This window comes from Dromiciops gliroides, chromosome 5 (assembly GCF_019393635.1).
Source record: "Dromiciops gliroides isolate mDroGli1 chromosome 5, mDroGli1.pri, whole genome shotgun sequence".
Lineage (NCBI taxonomy): Eukaryota > Metazoa > Chordata > Mammalia > Microbiotheria > Microbiotheriidae > Dromiciops > Dromiciops gliroides.
Window position 1 is genome coordinate 2,029,168 of NC_057865.1, and position 22,594 is coordinate 2,051,761.

The window sequence follows — 22,594 nt, forward strand, 5'->3', positions numbered from 1 at the left end:
GGGGTTTTTCCACGTTAGTCTGCCAGCTGCCTGACTTGAAAGGTGGAAGCCGACTGCGCCGAGCCCCAGAGGCAGAAGGAGAGCTCTCCTCTCCTCCCAGGGGCTTCCTGTTTAAAGACAAGGGCATGTTGGGCTGGAGGCGATTGTCCAGCGTTTGTTCCTCTGGTGACTTGGGCCAAAGCCTGCCTGTCGAAGAGAGGAGGATGAGGAGGCTGGAGGGTCTAGGAGGACTTCTCCCTGTGGAGGTCGGTGGTCTGAGGAGGAAGGCGTAGCCCCACTCCGACCTGCTCACACTGTGTGGACCCTTAGCAATCCGCCCAACTCGGACACATCTCTTAGGTGCGGGCAAGGACAGCTCTGAGTACTCGGCATGGTGAAGGTCTGCTCTGGGCGAGCCCCCCACAGCACGGGGCTGAACACGCGTACACAAGCAGCTGCGTGAAAGCTGTTTTCTGGGCAATGGAAGGCGAGGGAAGGGGGAAGATGCTCACACCCCCCGAGTGTTTGCCCCATTCCTCCTGGACACCAACGGGGCTCTCATTTTTGAAAACAGAAATCAGGGAGCTGTGCCCAAGTCATCAGCGATTGGCCACCCCTCTGGCCATGCCTTTTGGCCAAAGGACACAAATTCATGTCCCCGGCTTCTTTGCTTCCCAGTCATCACAGGCTTAGAAGGGATCGGGTGGCCACCTTGTCCAGCCCTGCCCTGAACAAGAACACTTTTTGTGGCATAGCAGCCTTTTGTGGGAGTTCTCCAATGAGGAGGGAACCGCTGCCTCCCGAGAGATCGATGCCATGTGCCAACACCTTTACTTGTTAGGCTGCAGGCAGCCTCCCTGGGATGCCCACCCCCCCACATACCCCCATTCCTTCCACGTGTGCTCCCTGGCATGGGGGGCATGTCTAATCCTTTCAGACACTTGAAAAGAAGCTTTTGTGGTCATCTTTATAATAAGCAAGGGACCAACCTTTCATCTGGAATTGATGCCCACCAGGGAAACTGAAGTTAGAGGAATGAGTGACTTGCTGTTCTGAGAATCGTGGGTTTAGGAAGGAGCCTTCGGAGCCACCTTGTCCGATGCCGTTATTTTACAGAGAGACCAAGACGCCAAGTGACTGGTCGTCAGCGAATGGGAGAGGTGGGATTCAGACTCAGTCCCGTTCCCTCTGGAGCACCTGCGCTTCCTGCCATCCAACTGGGCACCTCCTTTTGTGGTTCTGTTAGAACCGTCAAAGGCCGACATTTACTGGTGAGAATTCAGAGGCGCTCGATGCATCGGTGCAGTTGTTTCTAGGTGGTCACGACATGGAGGAATGGGGGGCTCTACTCATTAATCCGAGGCCCTGGCACAGCGGTGGTTTAGTGGCCATGCGGGCCAGGCCTGGTCTCTGTTGGAAACCTTGCAGTGGCACAGCCTCAGATGGAAGCCGAGTACCACATCCTCACTGAATCGGTCAGGGCTGTAAAGTCTGAGTAGGCAGACTTGGCCCAGCTCCCGTGTCAGAGAAAATCAGGACGCCTCTCTGCAGGAGTGTGCCCAAGCACACACACCTAGCACAGACCAGGAGGCTCATGGAGGGCTGAGCAGGCTGCCCCAGGGGACCGACGAGGGGCTGTGGAGAGGAGCAGGGAATTAGATGGAGAGCTCGGATCTATCCACTGCATATTGGAGAGTCTGTTTCCATGGGCTGGAGACCTTCAAAGTCTCCATACCTGGAAACAGTAAAGGCGGCTGGAGAGAGGAAGCCAAGAGAGCATCGGTGCCGGAAGAGCGAGGCGGGTGTCAGGTGGGAAAAGCAGTGATGCCAAAGGATGTAATCCTGCCCTTCAGGTGCCAAGGCTTAGAGAGTGTCCCAGGGTGGCTGGAGCCCGGTGTGTGCACCTTTAAGACGGCCGACTGTGCGGATGAGCAGGGACGTCGCAGTTGGCGCTGTGTTTCCAAACCTGTGATTTCCGAGAGGGCTAGTGGGTTGTGGGTGGGGCTCCTGTAATTACAGAGAATTAAGATTGAAAATGGAGACGAGCCCTTTCCTTTCGATTTATGGATTTAAATTTCTGGGCAAGATCATAGACCGACTCTTAGCCCTAATTTAGCACATATTTAATGAAAAGACGTGATTCCCCAGGGCCGAATGAACAAAGCTTCTACCTTCGCATGTGTGTGAAGAAAAGGAATCCCATTTCAAATGGCAAAGGACTTTTTTTGGGGGGGTGAGGCAATGAGGGTTAAGTGACTTGCCCAGGGTCACACAGCTAGTATGTGTCAAGTGTCTGAGGCAGGATTTGAACTCAAGTCCTCCTGAATCCAGGGCCCTGCATTATCTACTGAGCCACCTAGCTGCCCCACAAAGGACTTTTTTTTACCCTAAACCATCTGAGTCTGGTATGCATCATTTCTGTTAGTAATAGTGTGGTCTTTTTGACTCCACATGTGGTTCTCCACCCATGGATGAATGAATTTCTAAAGCCTTTATCAAGCCCTTACTGTGTGCCAAGGACTGTGCCAAGTGCTGCACCAGAGCCCAGGCCTTCTGCGGGTCTCCACCTCACAGGAAGATTCTGTCTCCACCCCCCCCCCCCCCCCGCAGTCAGCCCTGTACAAAGTGGGAGAAGGGCCTGAGGTGCTTGGACAGCAGGCACATGGAAGGGGCACAGAGAAGTGACAGGGTAAAAGCTCCCCACTGTCTTTCTCCCTGGCTGACCATCCTTGCCTTTCCGCTCTGGGTCATGCCAGGTCCGAGCAGGGCCCATCATCCTCAGTCTTGGACAAATCAGCAGGCATTGATGAAGCCCTTCCTCGGCCGGGGCTGGGAAATGGCCCAGAAAAAGGCCAGAAGCAGACCCTGCCCTCGGGGAGGCGTCCTGGGGGAGGCCAGGCCGCACAGTCCTGGAGGAAGAGCAGGAGGATTCCATAGGGGTCCTATCAACAAGACTTCACCTCAGGCCAGCCTCGGATGCCCACTGGCTGTGTGTCGAGTCACTTAACTGCTGCCTGGCTTGGTTTCCTCAGTTGCAAAATGGGGATAATAATGGCATTGACCTCCCTGGGTTGTTGTGAGATATTTGTCGAGTGCTTGGCCCAGTGCCCGGCCCGCGGTAGATGCCACATACCGCGTCAGGGTGCTTGTAGCTCTTCTTCCCTTTAAGGGACAGTGAGGGGGGCAGCCTGGCTAGACTTGAGAGTGTGGGAGAGGGGACAGTGTGTAACAGGCTGCAAAGATAGAAATGTAAAAGCTGGACAGAGCTGACGTTTGATCCCAAGGACAATAGGAAGCCACCGTGGGGTGGGAAGTGCAGCATCAGAGTGCAGAGGGTACTGGACCTGGAGGCAGGACGTCCCGAGTTCAAATCCTGCCTCGGGCATCCTGGGTGAGGTGCCTCTCGTTTCCTCCTCGCCTTCCTCATTGGGTTATGGTATCAAGGGAGACCACCTGTAGAAAGGGAAACGGCCCTGGTGGCTGCTTGGAGGACACATGTTGGAGAGGGGAGAGGCCAACGAGGGGGTTGCTCCACTGGTCCTGCTGAAGGGCAGAAAGACCCCAGGTTTTTAACCATTTTGTGTCACAGAGCCCTTTGGCACACCAGTGAAGTCTAAGGATCCCTGGTCAGAATCATGTTTTTAAATTCATGAAATAAACCCAAATCCATCAGATTAAAGAGAAAATCACTTCTATGACAGCTCCCAAAGGCTTAAAAACAAATCAAGCTCGCAGATCCAGGCTTTGGCCCCACCCCTTCTGGGCCGCTTGGGCTTCCCACGGCCCCCTGCCCCACCTAGTGTCATCTGCAGACCTCACTGCCCACAGGAGATCCCTCTTTCTTCTGGGCCCTGTGATGGACAGAGGTGGATATCTTTAGCAACCATGCATCTGCCTGGGTGGGGCCTCATTTACTGCTGATGACCAGAGAATCACCCAGGAGGGTTCTATCTGGAGGCTCTGCTGTGCCGTCATGGGTGAATGACTTTGTCTGGGAATGTGGCAGCTGGTTTCAGTATAGGTGGCCCTTTGAGATGCTCTGTTTTATTTTGAGCATTGAAAAATGTTCTTCTGAGAAAGACTTCCCAGGCTTGGCCACACTCCCAAGTAGGGATAAGAAGTCCGTGCATCGCCCTATGAGGGCTTTTTAAAAAGAGCCACACGAGGTGTGCCGTGCCGCCTGGGTGCACGTCAGGGCGTCTCTGGGCCAGTGCAGGTTGGGAGAGCATTCCCGTCCCCATCTCGGGTTTTTGTCAAGGATGCCTTTCTTCTCCGTGTCGCTTGTGTTTGTAAAGACTTGGCACACGTAAGAACGGGCCCCCATCAGTCGGTGGTCGTTGATAGGCTCTGGATGATTCTTTCTGGGCTGTAGTCGTCCCTCACTCTGTTAGCTCTTTCACACTGGCCTCCCCTGTGGATATGGGCTCTGCATCAGCTACTTTTCCCAACCTCGTTTTCTTCAGGGCTTTTTTCCTCTTCCTCTTACAGCACCCGGGGGCTGCCCTCACCTCCCTTCCCCTTGGTAAAGCCGTCCAACTCTACACTATGCTCCCTTGTCTTCTTGCTAAACTTCTGGACTCCTCCCACCACCCACTTTGCTCCTATTCGTATTGTGTTGGGTGGGATTGGAAGAACCTAGGAAATTGTGATTAGACCTACCACAAATGTGTTTATGTTATCTCAGCTGGACCATAACTGCAGTGAGAGGATCCTTTCATATCTTGCACTCACCAAGTGGTTGGTTGGTTGGTTGGTTTGTTTTGCTGGGCAATGAGGGTTAAGTGACTTGCCCAGGGTCACACAGCTAGTAAGTGTCAAGTATCTGAGGCCGGATTTGAACTCAGGTCCTCCTGAATCCAAGGCCAGTACTTTACTCACTGCGCCACCTAGCTGCCCTTCACCGCAGTGGTTGTTCCACAGCTTCATCACAACACCCACTCCCTTCTCCCTTCTCAGCTGAGAACTCATTTTCTTTTCTTCTTTTCATTTATCTTTCTGAACTCGCTTCCTCCCTCCCTCCCCCTTCCCCCAAACTAGAGAAGGCTACCACTTGACACAGATCTAGAGATTGATATAGATAGTCACACCAAGCATCCTTCTGTTTATCTCTTCTTTCTCTGAAGGTGGATCACATCTTCATTCATAGGTCTTTTGTTGCTGATTTGAATATCCATAATACCCAGAATGGCTTAATCATTCAGTTGTTCTTGGAGCCACATTCACCATTCTCTTGGTTCTGCTCATTTCATTATTTCATGCAGGTTTTTCCATGTTTTTCTAAAATCAACCTGCCCATCTTTCCTTACAGTGCATCACAGTCATGTACCATCACTTGTTCAGTCACTCCCTGATGGATGGGCATCCCTCCAGTTTTTAGTTCTTGGCCACCACAAAGAGAGCTGCTATCGATATTTTAGAACATCTGGGTTCTTTGCTTTTTTCTCTGATCACCTTGGGAAACAGACCTAGTCGTGGTATTACTGGCTCAGTGGGTCTACACAGTTTGATATCCCTTTGGGCATAATTCCAGATTGTTCTCCAAAATGGTTAGATCAGTTTACTTTCACCAACAGTGTATTCACGTGCCAGTTTCTCCACATCCCTCCCAGCATTTGTCATTTCCTCTTCTATCATTTTAGGCAGTCTGATAAGTGTAAAATGATATTGCAAAGTTATTTTAGTTTGTATTTCTCTCATCAGAAATGATTTAGAGCATTTTTTCATATGACTATATGTAGTTTTGATTTCTTCATTGAAAAACTTTCTAGTCATTTCTTTGACCATTTATCAATTAGAAAATGACTCATTCTCCCCCCCCCTTTTTTTGGTGGGGAAGTGAGGGTTAAGTAACTTGCCCAAGGTCACATAGCTAGTGTCAAGTGTTTGATGCTGAATTTGAACTCAGGTCCTCCTGAATTCAGAGCTGGTGCTTTATCCACTGCACCACCCAGCTGCCCCTAGAAAATGACTCATTCTTATAAATTGACAAAGTTCTCTATAGATTTGAGGTGAGACCTTGATCTGAGAAACTCTATAACATCCCCCCCCTCCGTTTTCTTCTTTCCTTCTAATCTTGGCTACATTGGTTTTATTTATTTATGTACATTAGTTGTTATTAATTATTGTAAAGCTAAAAACCCTTTTTAATTTAATGTAATCAAAATTTTCCATTTTACATGTCACAGCGTTCTCTCTCTTGTTTGTTCATAAATTCTTCTCCTATCCACAAGTGTGATAGGTAATGTGTCCCATGTTTTTACAATTTTTAGATCTAGATCATGTATCCATTTTGGCCTTATCTTGGTCAATGTTATAGGCTATTGATCTGCTAGACTGCTTTATAGCTTTCCCAACAATTTTGACCAATATTGAATTCTTATTCCACAGCTTACATCTTGACATTTGTCCAGCACAACATTACTATTATCATTTAGTCCTGTATATTGTATGTCTCTTCTGTTCCACTGATACAGATTTTTTGTTTCTTAGCCAGTCTCAGATGCCTTTGATAATCACCACCTTATAATACAGTTCTGGTATTGCCAAACCTCCTTTCTTTACATTTTACCCCCATTAAATCCTTTGATTTTCTTGACCTTTTGTTCTTCTAAATGAATTTTGTTATTATTTTTTCTAGCTCAATAAAATACTTTTTTGGTAATTTAATTGGGATTGCATTGAAGTAGATTAGGTGGAATTGTGGTTTTAATTATTGGCACTGTTCACCCATGAACAATGACTATTTCTCCAGTTATTTAATTTTGACTTTATTTGTATAAAAAGTGTTTTATAATTATGTTCATGTAGTTCCTGGGTTTGTCTTGGCAGGTATTTTCCAGGTATTTTATCCTGTCGAAAGTTATTTTAAATGGAATATCTTTTGCTATCTCTTGCAGAGTTTTGTCGGTGATAGATAAAATAAATTGACATGAGTCATTAGTATTTCTATTTCCTACTACTTTGGTAAAATTATTAACTGTTTGCACTAACTTTTTAGTTGAATCTCTAGGAATTTCTGAGCATATCATCATGTTATCTGCAAAAGAGATAGTTTTATTACCTTGTTGCCCATTCTGATTTCTTCAGTTTCTTTTTCTCGTCTCATTGCTATTCTGTCTCGTGCTTCTAATATAATATTGGCATATAGGCATCCTTGCTTCACCCCTGATCTTGTTGGAAAGGCTTCTGGCTTATCCTCATTACTGGTACTGCTTGCTTATGGCTTTCGCTAGATGCTTCTTATCATTTTAAGGAGAGCTCCATTGCTTCCTGTGTTTTTACCTGGGTATGTCATCTCATCAGCATTCTTGTCCTGTCTCAGTTTGGATCCTTTGTCTGATAGTGTACAACAAGCTAATTGTGCCCTTAAGAAACTTGTACTTTACTGGGGCTGGACAAGGTTATTTGGGGAGGGGGAGGGCACTCCCAAGATGACAGCAGGAGGGCCCTTAAGTGGAGCCTCACCGGAGCCTTAAAGGTAGCCAGGGTAGAGGCGGGGAGATCAAAGGAGCCAGTATGGGAGGAGGCTGTTGCAGGTCTGGGCCACATCGTGAAGGGCTTTCAGCACCCAGGCCAGAGACAGCGCGAGGCCGCTGAAGATTGCTGCTTGTACCTGGAGAAGAGTGTCAGCTCTGTGGAGGGGGTACCAAGGAGAGGGAGGGCTGGCAGGCGGCAGTGAGGGTCTGGATTGGATTGGGCAGGAAAGGGGAGGGAAGAAGAAGGAAGAAATCCTGGGTTAGTAGCCAGCGAGAAATTAGGGTTAGGTCTATGGTCAGTTGAGCTTTCCATGTCCAGGGCCTCAGAGTTCCCCTATTGAAGAAAATGTTTGTGATGAACACGTCTAGTCTTACAAGCCTTTGGCTCTTGCGTTTCCTAATCCAGAGGCACGTTTTCCAATTTATTCTTTTCTATTCACAAACATTGATTAAGTGCCCACGATGTGCCAGGCATTGATCAGGCACTGGGGGTACAAAGAGAGCCCAAAGCCCCTGCCCTCAAGGAGTTTACAGTATAAGGGGGGAGAGGACAGCAACAAGTACATACAAAACAAGCTATATACAGGATAACTAGGAAATAACCAACGTTGGCAAAGCACTGGATTTAAGAGGACTTGGGGAAGGTTTCTTGTAGGACTTAAAGAAACAGGACCCTGTGTACCGGGGAGGGGGGTGTCAGAGCTAGTTTGTGGGGAGACGTGCTGTTTTTAGGGATTTTGTCCTGTCCAGACGTTTCACTGAGGACACTCACATTTTTTAAAAATTTTAATTTAATTAAAAAAAAAATTTCCAGGAGCAGCTAGGTGGCGCAGTGGATAAAGCACCAGCCCTGGAATCAGGAAGACCTGAGTTCAAATCCAGCCTCAGACACTTGACAGTTCCTAGCTGTGTGACCTTGGACAAGTCACTTAATCCTCATTACCCTGACCCCCCCCCCAATTTTTTCCCAATTATATAAAGAATTTTTTTTTTAGTTCCAAATCTTTCTCCCACCCTCCCTTCCCTCCCCCATCCCGAAGCCAGCAAGCAATCTGATATAGTTTATACATTACAATCATGTGAAGCCTATTTCCACATTAGTCATGTTATAAGAAAAGAATCAGAACAAAAGGAAAAAACACACAAAAAAGATTCAGCAACAACAAAGCAACAATAAAAGGGAAAACCGCCTGCTTCAGTCTGCGTTCAGACGCTGAAGTTCTTTTTCTGACTGTGGAGAGCATTTCCCACCGTGAGTCTTTTGGCGTTTTGAGGACACTGACAGCGCTTTGCGTCCAAACTCCCTGGACCATTCCTGGGTAGCAAAAGAGACGGCTTTCTGACCATGCAAAAACAGACCTTTTCTCTCCTGGCAGGTTTGTCCAGAAATGTGGGGCATGGGTCTGGCAAAGGTGCCCTGCAGTGAGTGTCTGTCTCCCCCAGAGCTGGACCCCTTTGCCCTAGTGGGGCCGGGCCTTCTGGCCAGCTCTAATGAGCGCCCCAGCTCTGCGCCAGGCCCCAAGACGGTGGCATCATTAAAACTGAGAAGCCCCTGGTTGGGGGCCCCTGTCCATCCAGCTTGGGGGGATACAGCGCTTCTCTATGGGTGTGAGTGAGAGCCTGGTCAGCCGGGAGGCTTCTCATCGATCGATCGGAAGGCTGGCTTCTCTGCAGAGTGTTTCCCACCATTCATTGATAACAGAACAAACTGATTTCCGTTTGCAGACAGTGGGAGCAGCTCGCCGCTGCCCAAGTACGCCTCCTCTCCCAAACCCAACAACAGCTACATGTTCAAACGGGAGCCACCAGAGGGGTGTGAGCGAGTGAAGGTCTTTGAGGAGATGGCGTAAGTAACCTCCCCATTTGCGGGAGTCCAGGCAGCTGGAGGGGCTGAGGGGGCTTCCCGGGGGGCTGCAGTGCTCAGACGCTTCTGGGGCTCCAGGGAAAGGGCCCCTAAGGAGAAAAGAGGCTTGAGCGAGGCCCAGTCCTCCCAGAGAAGCAGTGACCGGGGCCCCCCTTCTCACACCTAACGGCAGTGGGGCTCACAGGCTCCTGCATCCTTCCCCTCAGCGGTCATGAGCCCATTCCCCTTAAGACGCGGCCTAGTGGCCGGCAGCTGTGGGAGCCGTCTGCCCCTCTGGCCCCGCCAGCACGTAGTCGAGTCAGGCGCCTGCAGTTCTGGGGGCTTGGTGTGGGTTGAGACTCCCCGTCGCTCACGCTGCCCTTTTGTCCCGTTCCAGGGCCCGCCAGCCCATCTCAGCCCCTCTCTTTTCCTGTCCCGACAAAAACAAGGTGAATTTCATCCCCACCGGATCCGCCTTCTGTCCCGTAAGGCTCCTGGGCCCTCTCCTGCCCGCCTCAGACCTGATGCTCAAGAGCTCTCCAGGTTCTGGCCAGAGCCCGATTCTGAGCGCCTTGACCGTCGAGCAGCTGTCGGCACGGGTGGCCTTCTCATCTCTGTCAGACGATACCAGCTCTGTGGACTCGGTCACCGAGGTCATGATCCCGCCGCCGTGCCCCCCCCAGCCCCCCCACTGCTGAGCGAGCGTCAGGCCGAGGATCGGGCCTCATCTCAGAGCTACGTGGCCATCTAAGCAGGGGGCGGGCCCTCGTCCTCAGGACCCTGGTCAGCACGGCCACTCAGACGTTTGCATGGAGTGGTGGACGCCTTTCCGGACGGGAGAGAAGTATCGGCATCCCAGAGCATCTCTCATCACTGTTCTTGGCAGGGACAGGCCTTGAATTGAGCATTTTTAAAATTTTTATTATTTTGTGGAAAGTGTGTAGATCATTCAGCATTTTCAGTGGAGACTACATTCTCTAGGATGTCTGACCGGAGGAGTGCCGTGTCCTGGGGTCTGTTCCAAGTCCTTCCACACCAGAAAGTCGCTCGTCCAAAGGGAAGCTGTCTGGCTGTGTCATGTTCGTGGAGGATCGTGTCGACAGTCTATCCGAGCATCCGTGATGCCTGCCAGGCACACAAGACCCTGGCCCCGCCATCAGGGCGCCCACCCCGTGGCCTCGTTTCAGGTACTTCAGCTGAAGTCTAACTCAGGTAACTTGGAATGTAAATCATACCGGCAAAGACAAGGTGTCACAGCGACATCTCTCTGCATTAATCTTTCCTCATTCCATTCCACTTTCTTGGACGAAGACCGAGAAGGGTGATCCTGGGCAGGGGCGGCCAGCGGCAGGAGCAGGATCCCGGCCTCCCCTCCTCCGGCAGCGGCAGGAGGATGGGTGTGAGACGGGGTGTTCTTCACGACACTGGCAAGGTTGAGAACGAGCCTGGCAGGAGGCACGTCGCAGGCAGCGTGTGCCCGAGTGGAGGGAGGAGAATGTGCGGGGATCTCCCAGGGGATGGCCCCCCCCCTCACGTCTCCAGCAGATTCACGTGGAGTTTCTCCTTTGGAAATTGTCCCTTCGTTTTCTGGCCGAGAAGAGCCGAGCTTCTGCTGTCTCCCCTCCCCCTCCCCAGCTTTCGGTGAATAGAACAACACTGGGGTCCACGGATGGTTCTGTTCTTGGACTCGCTGGAAGACGAGTCAATGATGATTCTTTGGTGACTCGGGGCAGCCACCGGAAGCTCTTTAGCCCCGTCTGTCTTTCACCTGCGCTCGTGTCTGCCGGCCTGCCGCGGCGGGAAGCCTGAGCAGAGCGAGTCGGAGTCGGGAGAAGCTGGCGGGACCCTGTGGCCACAGAGGGCCTGGGCAGGGAGGGACGGCCAGGGAGAGGCCTGGGGAGGGCAACGCCGCACAAAGTGCTCCGGCCGCAGGCACGTTCCGGGTTCCGGTTCTTTCCCAGCTGTCCGTCGGCGTCCAACCAGAAGATACTGTCTGGTCCCTTTGGCCATTTTCACGTGGGACCCTCTGGAAGTCATTCTTTGAGACCTTTCACCTCAGTGCTCTCGGGCCTCGATGAAGAGGAGAGGCCGGAGGGGCCGAAGGCGCCCCAGTAACCTCCGGTGGCAGTGATGTCCCTGCTGCCCCGCCTGTTGTCTCTCCAAGGCTGCGTGGGGGTCGGGGGAGGGGGAAGAAGGACCAAGGCTGAGGGGTGAGGAGACCAAGATTTAGAAGGGGGGGGGGTCAGGATGGCAGGGAGGGAGGGAGGGAGGGAGGAGGGGCCGAATTTCCCTGATGGACCAGGAGGTTCAGCCAGCGAGATTTAGGGCGACGTTCCGTGCATTCCTTTTCCGTGAGAAGCTAAATATTCCTTGTGCTGCCCCCGTGTTCCTAGTGCACCTGAAGGTTTTGGACGTGCTGTGTTGGAGCTTCTGCTTTTCCACGTCAATTCCCCGGAAGCTGTTGAGCTCGGCCCGCCTTGCGCGGCCCGAGACCTTGCCCACGGTCCTCTTGTCCGGCGCTGTCCGTGAAGCCCGCTTCCCCAACACGCGGCTTCCTTAACGAGGACGGGCGTGGCTTTGGTTTTGTACCTTTCCAGTAGAGAAACTCCCGTGTCTTATTTAAATAAAGCTATTAGTAAAAAGTAGTCCCTGTGCTGTGTTGGGGGCGGGGCACGTGGGGGGTGGTGTCGTGCGGGGGGCACGGGGCGGTGGCACGTGGGGGGGACATGGGGTGGTGTCGTGTGGGGGGCACGAGGTGGTGGCACGTGGGGGGCACGGGGGTGGTGGTGTCACGTGGGGGGCACCGGGATGGTGTCATGTGGGGGGCACCGGGATGGTGTCATGTGGGGGGGCACAGGGAGCGATATCATGTGGGGGACACGGGGGTGTCACGTGGTGGGGACATGGGGTGGTGTCATGTGGGGGGCACCGGGATGGTGTCATGTGGGGGGGCACAGGGAGCGATATGTGGGGGACATGGGGTGGTGTCATGTGGGGGGCATGGGGGTGGCCCGTCTTCCAAACACAATGCTAAGGATGGAGGCAGCCTCCGTGACCCAGTGACTTCCAACCTAGACTCTTGTGGGGGTGCCCGGGATCCCATTCAGTTCACAAGCTTGTCTCCTAAGAAAAGCCAGCAGGTGACTGAGGTTTCCCATCTGGAGTCCAGTGCAGACATGAGGGTGTTGTATAAAGGGCCAGAACTTCCACCCTGCCTGATTTTAGACCCAGAGGATTTGTGGGTATGAAGTGTTTTTAACTCGAGGCAAAATAGCCTCCCAGGACAGTGGTGACATCGCTGCTTCCTGGGGCTTTTCTCTGGTTTTGTTTCACGGGCCGAGAAAAGGGGAAGAAGAAGTCTTTGGCCTCTTCCCAGCCCATCCCTGCTTGAAGACTCTCTCCGAGCAGTGACACACGTGGCTTAGCCAGGCCTGGTTCACAGCACCACTCACTACTCTTGGTTGAAGACAAACGGGAAGGTTAATGAACTTAGGAAAGGGAGAGCAGGAGGTTGGCTAGCCAGGGAGCCTTGCGTGGGGCCTGGGGGTGGGGGCGGCTCTTTCTCACCATTCCCTTTTCAGCTTCCCTTCCCTCCTTAGAGGCCTTCGGCAGGGGAGGGGTTTGCTGGACAGGCCAGATGCAGCCTTGGCAGTCTCAGCCCACCGTGGGGCCACGCCAGTCTCTTCAGTAACCAGATGACAGAAGGGTTTGAAAACCCAGGGCTCAACCGCTGGGAGCAGGGGAGGAAAATGTCCTCACAAACGTGTGTCCGCTGCTGTTAGGGCAGGAATCAGTAACATTGATCGAGGGCCTACCATGTGCCAGGCTCTGCGCTAAGGACGAGACATACAAAGAGGCAAAAGACAGCCCCTGCCCTCAAGGAGTTTACCATCTCATGGGGGAGACAGCCCAGAAAGCTACACACTGGGTAAAATGGGAAACAATTGAGAGGGGTTAGGGAAGGCTTCCCCTGCCACGAACTGAGGGGCCCCTCTTTTCCAGCCTGCAAGGACTCAGCCTGACATCCTCCGTCTCCACCTCCCCGCTCCCTGAAGAAACGTGACTTGGGTTCATCTTGTGGAACAGTTCAGCTCAACGAACCTGTATTTGTGTGAGGCCTCATGGGAGGTATGGGGCCTCAAAGATGAAAATATACTGGGACAGCTAGGTGGTACAGTGGATAAAGCACCGGCCCTGGATTCAGGAGGACCTGAGTTCAAATCCGGCCTCAGAAAACTTGACACTAGCTATGTGACCCTGGGCAAGTCACTTAACCCCAATTGCCTCACCCAAAAAAAAAGAGAAAAGAAACTGTCCATCTCATCCCTTCTCACAGGACAGTAACATCCCGTTAAATCATAGGCCGTGATCTGTTTAGCATTTCCCCAAGAGCCGGGCATTTCCCTTGGTCTCCACTTTAGGGCTACCTCAAAAAGTGTTGCTCTGACCTGTCTGTGGCCCCTGACACTAGGGGTCACTCTCTCCTTCGTCCGTTCATTCTCTGGGTCTCCTGGTTCTCCTCCTCCCTCTGACTGCTCTGTCTGGATCCTCCTTCAGATCCCGCCCTCTAACCCTAGGAGTCCCTCAGGATATGCTGGGGGGCCTCTTCTCCTTCTAGACAACTCCCCTCAGTGAGCTCATTAACTCCCAGCGATTTCATTACTGGCTTTATGCTTATGATGCTCACATCTCCCCTTCCTGCCCCAACCTCTCGCTGATCTCCAGCCTCCAACCTCCAATCTCCAGCCCTCATTGCCCTACCCCAAAACAAAGCAAAAAACAAAACAAAAACAAACAAAAAAAAACTAGAAAATATACTGAAGCGCCTGCCCTCAGGAAGATGATGTTGCATTGCTGGAGGCACATGTAATGGGCATGTGCCCAGAGAAGTATGAAACCAGTGGCACATGGGCCAAAGGGGGAAATCTCATCATCTGTGAAAGGTTTGCATGTGTCCTCCCTTCTTCCTTACCCTCCTCACCTGCCCCCTCTTTTCCACTCCCACTGAAGCCAAGAACGGCTGAGAGACGGCCCCTTGAGTCAGAACATGTCCACACCTGCCTCCAGCAGCCTCGGAGGACCTTCACAGGAGGACCCGTCCAGATTCATTCCCTGGAACCCTCCATCCTGAGCTCAGCCAGCTCACTCACCTTGGCCTTTGTTCATGAGGTGCCCTGAGCCTGGAAGCAACTGCACCCTCCCCTTCCCCTGCACCTCAGCATCAGCTCTTTGTACCTGCCTTACCTCCTTTAGTATCCCCACCTGCATAGACTGCACAGGGAAGGACTTTAGCAGTGCTGATGGGTGGATGGATGGCTGGATGGATGGCTGGATGGATGGCTGGATGGATGGCTGGATGGCTGGCTGGATGGCTGGCTGGATGGGTGGATGGCTGGATGGATGGGTGGATGGCTGGATGGGTGGATGGCTGGATGGGTGGATGGCTGGATGGATGCATGGATGCATGGATGGATGGATGGGTGGATGGATGGATGGGTGGATGGCTGGATGGATGCATGGATGCATGGATGGATGGATGCATGGATGGATGCATGGATGGATGGATGGGTGGATGGATGGATGGATGGATGGATGGATGGATGGATGGATGATGGGTGGATGGATGGGTGGATGGATGGATGGATGGGTGGATGGTTGGATGGATGGATGGGTGGATGGATGGATGGATGGGTGGATGGTTGGATGGATGGGTGGATGGATGGGTGGATGGATGCATGGATGGGTGGATGGATGGATGGATGGGTGGATGGATGGGTGGATGGGTGGATGGGTGGATGGATGGATGGATGGATGGGTGGATGGATGCATGGATGGGTAGATGGTTGGATGGATGGATGGGTGGATGGATGGGTGGATGAATGGATGGATGGATGGATGGATGGGTGGATGGATGCATGGATGGGTAGATGGTTGGATGGATGGATGGGTGGATGGGTGGATGGATGGGTGGATGGATGGATGGATGGTTGGATGCATGGAAGGATGGATGGATGGATGGATGGATGGATGGATGGATGGATGGATGGATGGATGGATGGATGCATGGATGCATGGATGCATGGATGCATGGGTGGATGGGTGGATGAGTGGGTGGATGGACAGACAGATGGACAGATAGATGACAGAAATACAGGGGGATGGAGGAATGGATGGGTTGCTTGTGAACCAGAGCTCAGCTCCTGGGATGCTGTTGCCTGTGTTCCATGTGGGAACTTAGTCAGTGTGTCATCCGGGAAGGCTCCTTGGTTTCTCTGCCCCTTGCTGGAGACAAAGCAGACATTGGCCTTCCTTGTTGCCCATAGCAGGAAGCTGCTGGGGACTGAGGACAGGAGGAGGCGGTGGAAGGACCCCTCCCCTCTGTTCTCTGGTCAGCGTGCTGCTCAGCACCAGCCCGCTCACTAGATGTGTTTTGTGGGTCAGCTGGTCCCCCGGGGCACTCGCTGCTGGGCTCAGACAGCGGCTACTTTTGACAGAAGGCCTGAGCTGCCTGCCCTGCCCGGCTCTGGGTCCTGCTGCTGATCCCCTGGCTTCAGGAACCCTCGTGGCAGCAGAGACACCGGACTGCTGCTGTCCTTCAAAGGGGTTTCCATGTTATCATTGGTGTCCCCCGCTTGGCACAGCAGGAGCGTTGGTCATCACTGCTTAGTCTCACGCAATAATCAGTGCTAATAACAGACGTAGCTGTCACACTCTGAGGTTTGCAAAGTGCTTAACCAGCGCCTCATTGGACCCTCACAGCCACCTTGGAAAGTAGCTGCTATCAGTGTCTTCATTTTACAGATGAGGAAACTGAGGAAGGGAGCAGTGGGGTGACTTACCCACCCACCCACACACCCAGTCCCTGGGGCTGGATTTGAACTCAGATCGTCCTGATTCCAAACCCACGTTAGATGCCACCAGCTGCCGCGGATTCCACCAGGCAATAGGGAGGGGCCACGATAAATATCAAACACAGGTACAGGCTCCATAGCAATATAACAGGGCTTCTGCCCCCCCTTTATTGTCACGGCACAGGAACATTCACACAGGACATTGGCCACCGCGTGGCGGCCCTCGGATGGCGGCTCAGGCATTGAGCAGTTCGTGCTCCTTATCCGTTTTCCCGACAGCATCTGGGTTGGACAGCGGGTCCAGGTCGGCAAAGAGGCTGAACCAGGCGGTCAGGTCTCGGGCGTTCTTCTCGGGTTCTGGGAGAGGATGACCACGTTGGCCCGGCCCGGGACACTTGGCACCCCTCCGCCTCCCTCCCTTCCCGAAGTGAGGCCTTCCCAGAGTCCCCTGGCCTTCCGGACCCCAGCTGGGAGGGCCTTGTCCTGACCCCTTCCGGACACACCCCACAGCAATTCCACCTGTGAGACCTAGGAGGTGAGCTTATTCAGAGGCCTTGAGGTTTCTGGCCGCAGAGAAAACCCAGGGTGGCCACTGCTATTGCTTACCTCTGCCCACCCTGGCCCAGGGCACCCTCCGGCTGCTGGACAGAACCTTCACAAGGCCTTTCCTACCCACCCTGTGCACCTCGGGGGCTACCCCAAAGACTCCCCGACGCCGTCCTTGACTCATTTTCAGGCAACAACGTCACGTTTCTGGGCATGGGAAGATTTACAAAGTGCCTTTCTCACAGTGACCCTGTGAGGTAGGTGTAACTACCTCGTTTCCGTGAGTGTTTCTCACTGTGACTCCCACTGTTCACCTCGGGCAGGTCACCAGCCGGCAAGTGCTAGATTCAAGTCCAGCTGTTGGACACTGTGACCTTTCCTGTTCTGCCTTCTGCCTTTGTATCACCCCCATTACATAGAGGAGACACCCAAGGCCCTTTCCCAAGGTGGGGGGTCACACGGGGAGCAAATGATGGGGCCTAAATCCTAAGTGTGGGGGGTGGAAACCTTGGACTGAGTGAGAGAGAAGTGGGGGGATGGGACAAGGGAAGCCGAGGTGCCTAGGGGATCCCAGCAGAGCCTGAGCTCACAGGACCTTAGAGCCATTGGGCCCTCCTGAGAGAGGTGCAGACTCGGAGGCCCCGGCTGAAGAGTCTGCCTTGTAGCCACGTGAGCGGGAAGGTCGTAGTGCGAACGCTGGGGGCCATTTCCCACCCCATCCTCTCAACAAGCCCCTCCCCCATCACGGAGGAGTGACTGACTGTCAGTTCCCTCCAAAACACAACAGCAGCTGCTCACCTTTCGCGGGGGGCGCTCTGCTGCTCTGGCTGGGGGGCTTGGGGACCACCGCAGGCTTTGAGATGGGTGGGGGGCTGCCCGGGCTCTCTCTCCAGCCTGAAATCCAACATAGGCACTGCACTGGAGCAGGGCCACGTGCATCCCACCCTCTACACCTGCCTCGCTCTGGCCCTGCGAGGCTAGCCAATGGTTGGCGTGGGAACAGACCCCATCAGCGCTTTCTAACACAACTCTCCATCTCAGCAGCCACCTTCCCGCCAGGGAAATGCTCAGCCGTCCAGGCGAGGGTCTAGCTCCCCTCATGCTCAGGTTCTCACGTTAAGGCCCAGTATACAGTCATGGCTTAAGAGATGCTGGTTGATTGATACTGGGAGGGAAATGCGAATAGATTCTAAATCTAACAAGGTTTTTTTTTGGGGGGGGGCAATAAGGGTTAAGTGACTTGCCCAGGGTCACACAGCTAGTAAATGTCAAGTGTCTGAGGCTGGTTTTGAACTCAGGTCCTCCTGAATCCAGGGCTGGTGCTTTATCCACTGCGCCACCTAGCTCCTCACTAACAAGCCATTCTAAACCAAAACATGATGGGAAGAAGCGGAGAAAGGCAGAGACTCCCTGGGAGAGCATCCACGGGGACACTGACCTTGGAGGGATGACTGTAAGTCATGCATGCTTTTGTCTAGGAGCTGGGACGGGAGGAAACTTGACGATGGAGGTGGGCCGGCTTCTGGCTCTCCTGGCACCGACGTGGCTGTGGGCTCTGGGGTCTGCTTATTCCCAAAGACGGCCGTCCACTCTTTGCTGAAGTCTCCCTCATCCAGGGAAGATGCATTGAGAATCTCATTAAGCAGCTGCATGTCGTCCTTATCAGTCACTTCAGACTCCAAGGCATCTGTAAAGGAACCCACGGGCACTGATCCAAGTTCCCTGGGAGGGAGGGAGCCTGGGTGGGGCGGCCCCCACCCTGCAGGTATTCTGGAAAAGGAGAGAGCGTGCTCCACCAGGCGCGGCATCTTGAGAGATTCCAGGGTTAAAGCTAGCCCTGCCCCGGTCCATCCCCCATCTTCCAGAAATGAATCTTTCCCAAAGGGGACGCAAAGAGAAGCCCCCACCAGGCATCAGTCTGGCCTGGCAGAGCGAGCCCAAAGGTGCCCCCAGAGCCCAGGGGTGGGCAGAGGATGGGGGCACAGAGGGGAGAGCTTCAGCCAGCCAAGGAAGCAAGCCCAGGAGGGACCCGCAGCTTCCCCCCTTTCCTCCTTGGGGCCGGGACAGTGTCCTTGTGGTCACAGTAAAGGAGGCGCTTCATCACAATGTGGCCAGTGCCACCTTTCCTGACACAATGGCACAGGCCTCATCTGTGAGGGCGAGAATGCACCGGAAGAACCTAATTGTTCCTCCCACCTCCAGCCTCCCAACCTTTGCACGGGCTGAGCAGCGGGCCTGGACAGCACTCCCTCCCCACCTTCTTTCTGCCTCAGAATCCCTGACTCATGCCCCCCATGGATACACGGGCAAAACCAGCGAGGCCGCCTCTCCCAGCCACCACAGAGTTGAGGGAACTGCTCGGCATGACACAGAGCCATAGCCTTGCCTCAGCTCTTGGGTACTGAAAAGGGCTTTGTTCAGAGCTGAGACAGAGCACACAGTCACTCATCCTACCTGCTTCTCCAGGGACATTTTTGATCCCAAATAGACTTCAGCGGCCCCTAAGTTCACGGCCAGGCCAGGGAAAGCAGAAACGTTCTGGACAGAGGGCTGAAAAACCCAGATGAGCCAGACTCCTGGGACCGTCACTGGTCTCTGCTTTTTTGTCCTGTTCCCTCCCTCTACGTTATCATATGCCTGAGCCCCCTGAATCAAGACGGAAAACCCCTGATGTCAACACTAAAGGGAATGACGGACAAATAAAAGCCAGCATAAAATGGGCTCCGTGCAGGGGAGTTGTAGAGAATTCAAGAGGCCTGTCTGTCTGCCTGTCATCTGTCATGTCTGTCATCTGTCTGCCTGCCTGTCATCTGTCAGTCTGTCTGCCCTCTGTCCAGAACGTTTCTGCTTTCCCTGTCTGTCATCTGCCTATCATCTGTCTGCCTGTTGTCTGCCTGTCATCTGTCTGTCATCTCTGTCATCTGTCATGTCTGTCTGCCTGTCATCTATCTGCCTGTCACCTGCCTATTGTCTGCCTGTCACCTGCCTATTGTCTGTCTGTCATCTGTCATGTCTGTCATCTGTCTGCCTGCCTGTCATCTGTCTGTTGTCTGTCTGCCTGTCACCTGTCATGTCTATTGTCTGTCTGCTTGTCATCTATCTATCATCTGTCTGTCATCTGTCTGCCTGTCATCTATCTGCCTGTCATCTGCCTATTGTCTGCCTGTCACCTGCCTATTGTCTGTCTGTCATCTGTCTGCCTGCCTGTCATCTGTCTGTTGTCTGTCTGCCTGTCACCTGTCATGTCTATTGTCTGTCTGCTTGTCATCTGTCATGTCTGTCTGCCTGTCATCTGTCTGTCATCTCTGTCATCAGTCTGTCTGCCTGTCATCTGTCTGCCTGTCATCTGCCTATTGTCTGTCTGTCATCTGTCTGTCTGCCTGTCATCTGTCATGTCTGTTGTCTGTTTCTCTCCCCCCCTCCCCGTCTCTTTCTCTCTGGGATCACTACCACTCCCAGGGATAGAGAGGATTCCAATTACAGCAAGATCAGGAAGAGGAATGCCCTTCCATGGCCCCTGCAGTGAAATACACCCTCTCTCTGCCCTCCAGAAGTGGCCCTCGCTGCTGCTCTGGTCACTGGCTCTGAAGGACAGATGGAGGCCAGTCCCTGGAATCCTGCCCTGCCCACCTCTTGATGGAAGGACTGGCCTCTCCTGTCTGGGATGTCCCCACTGCAGCCGAGCATTGGTCTGGCCAAGGGCCGAGATGGACAGTAGCAGGAATATACTAGCACAGTGCTGGAGGCCACTGCGTGGAGAGAGACATCTGTATTCCTCATAGACTGGGCCAATGGCTTTCTAGCTGACATTTTCCCTGAGGGATCCAGTGAAGAGAACTGTGAAGTCAGTGGGAGACGGTGGAGAAGCAGCGTAGGCCCTGACTCTGGGGTGGCGCTTGGCTCACCGCAGCGCCCACTGTCCCAGGTCAGGGTCTCAGAAGTCTAGCTCGTCAAGTAGTTGGGATCAGAACAAGGGCTTTAGATTTCTGGATGGGGTTCAGACAATAGAATCCCAGTCGATGGCACAGTTCCAAGAGGAAAAGGTGTGGAGGGACAGGGGCTCCTGTGGAGAACACCTGGGGCTCTGGGGGCCGGCCAGCCTCCTGGTGACCTCAGACAGAGGAGGAGCCGAGCACCCCGGCCTCTCCCCACTGACCTTCTCTGGCCCCAGGCTGGCTGTCCCTAGCAGGCATTTTCTCTACCACATCACAGCTGCTTCCTCACCCTGGCTCACCAGGCTGCCCCTGCAGGCCCCTCGTCCTTATTCACTTCCGGGCTCCATGGGACCTCTGCCTTCTTCAGTGCACCATGTGGGCGGGGAGGGGCTTCTCTCTTACCCTCCCCCCCACCCCCACCCCGTGTTGTCTCCCGTTAATACGGGAGCCCCTGGAGCTGCTGCTTGCTTTTGTACTCCTGGCATTTGGGGTCTGGCTAGCGGGCAGCCCTGGGTGGGCCCCACAATCCAGAGATGGGCAAGGGTCCTGAGTACACGCCCTGAAAGACCTGGAGAGGATTTGCCTTGAGAAGCATTGGCCTGGAGAGATGTGCTACTTGATCCCAAAGGGCAGGACCCTGGAGGAAGGAGGGACAGGTCCGTCCATGGACAGGGCCTAGGTCTGTCAGAGAGAGGCTTTGCACTTTCCTTATAAGGATGCATTTCACTGAAACTGGCTAATCTGGAGTGGGGAGCCGGGGGAGAGAGGGAGGGCTGTGGGGGAGGAGCCCCCCTAGCGTGGTGCAGACAGCACGGGGCGGTGCTAAGTAAAAATGTCACTGGCTTTCACGGAAGCCGAGCCATTGACCGCCAACTTCCTCCTTTTGTATGCGGTTGGTGGGCACCTAGCACCACCTTTCACTGCTGACCCTGGCTCCTGTTAGAGATCTGGACCAATGCTGATCCTGAGAGGCGCCTTTCACAAAACACGCTGGAGCAAATGGGTGCTGATAAACACTCCCACACACTCCGAGTTCGATTCCAGCCCAGCCACAGCCCAGCGAGGCATCCCAAGGATGCCGGGCGGCCGGCACAGCCCTGGTTAACTGGGCCCCTACCGTCCCCACATAGAGAGCCTGAGTCACCTTGGTCTCCCATGCCAAAGAGTAGGGTTGCTTTACAAAACCCTCAGGGACTGCCTCAATCCCACACTCGGGATGGCCCTGGGCAGGAAACCGCTTTAGACCATCTCTGGCCAAGGCGGGCCGGGCTGGCGCCTTGGGCCAGATCCACCTTCATCTACACACACGGCCCCGGAGATGGCCTCCTCCCTGCTACCCATCAGCTACCTCTCGGGCTGGGAAGCCTCTGGAAGAGGCTTGTCCTTTTGCTCCAGACAAGACCATTGTAAGGCTGGTGGCGGCAGAAGCTCCATGGGCAGGCTTACGGCCCACAGGATTTCAGAGGAGGGAGGGCATCAGGGGCCCTCCCCTTGGACCTTCAACAAGACAGGTCACAGGCATTGAGGAAGTCACTTGCTTTAAAAGGTGAGGGCGACATGATACCAATTGTCCGTGGATTTGATGTTTCAAACCTCGGAATCTTTAAAACCCCAGGGAGTTTCTCGCTCTTACCTATCCCGGACAGCTTCAGGTCTACCAGCTCATCAATGGCCCCTTTAGAGAGGAAATAAGTAGAAAGCCCAGGTCAGCTTGGCTGTCCATGTCACCAGCTGAAGCTCTGCAGGTTCCTGACCGTGATTACCTGAGCATGGGACGCGGTCACACTCCCCTTCTAAGGTGGAGAAGGCCTTCCTTCCGTCCTCAGCTGAAAGCAGAACAGAGTTGGCTGTTACTGAGACAGGCTCGGTCCCATCCCCCAGCATCCTGGGGCCGCCTGGCTTCCCTGGGGTGCTTAGGTGAGGCCAGCACTTCCAGCAGGGATGGCCCCTCCCATCCCAAGTGCC

The 22,594-nt window shown here is 53.7% G+C and overlaps 2 protein-coding genes across 4 annotated transcripts in view; one reads left to right on the forward strand and one right to left on the reverse strand.

Annotated features, from left to right (window-relative positions):
- The window catches only part of GLCCI1 (glucocorticoid induced 1), a 67,415-nt gene extending 55,473 nt beyond the window's left edge, over nt 1–11,942 (forward strand). For all 3 annotated transcript variants that reach the window (XM_043966776.1, XM_043966778.1, XM_043966777.1), the window contains 2 exons: nt 9,180–9,300; nt 9,695–11,942. In XM_043966776.1, coding sequence (XP_043822711.1) covers nt 9,180–9,300; nt 9,695–9,995 — 422 coding nt within the window. In that variant the 3' untranslated portion in view covers nt 9,996–11,942. The remainder of the gene's footprint in view (nt 1–9,179; nt 9,301–9,694) is intronic.
- Nucleotides 11,943–16,281: 4,339 nt separating this feature from the next.
- Nucleotides 16,282–22,594, reverse strand: part of ICA1 (islet cell autoantigen 1) — a 47,051-nt gene continuing 40,738 nt past the window's right edge. Inside the window, exons 11-15 of the mRNA XM_043966500.1 lie at nt 22,393–22,455; nt 22,263–22,304; nt 18,133–18,381; nt 17,493–17,588; nt 16,282–16,505 (exon numbers count right to left, since the gene is read on the reverse strand). Of these exons, the coding sequence (XP_043822435.1) occupies nt 16,384–16,505; nt 17,493–17,588; nt 18,133–18,381; nt 22,263–22,304; nt 22,393–22,455 (572 nt within the window). The 3' untranslated portion in view covers nt 16,282–16,383. The remainder of the gene's footprint in view (nt 16,506–17,492; nt 17,589–18,132; nt 18,382–22,262; nt 22,305–22,392; nt 22,456–22,594) is intronic.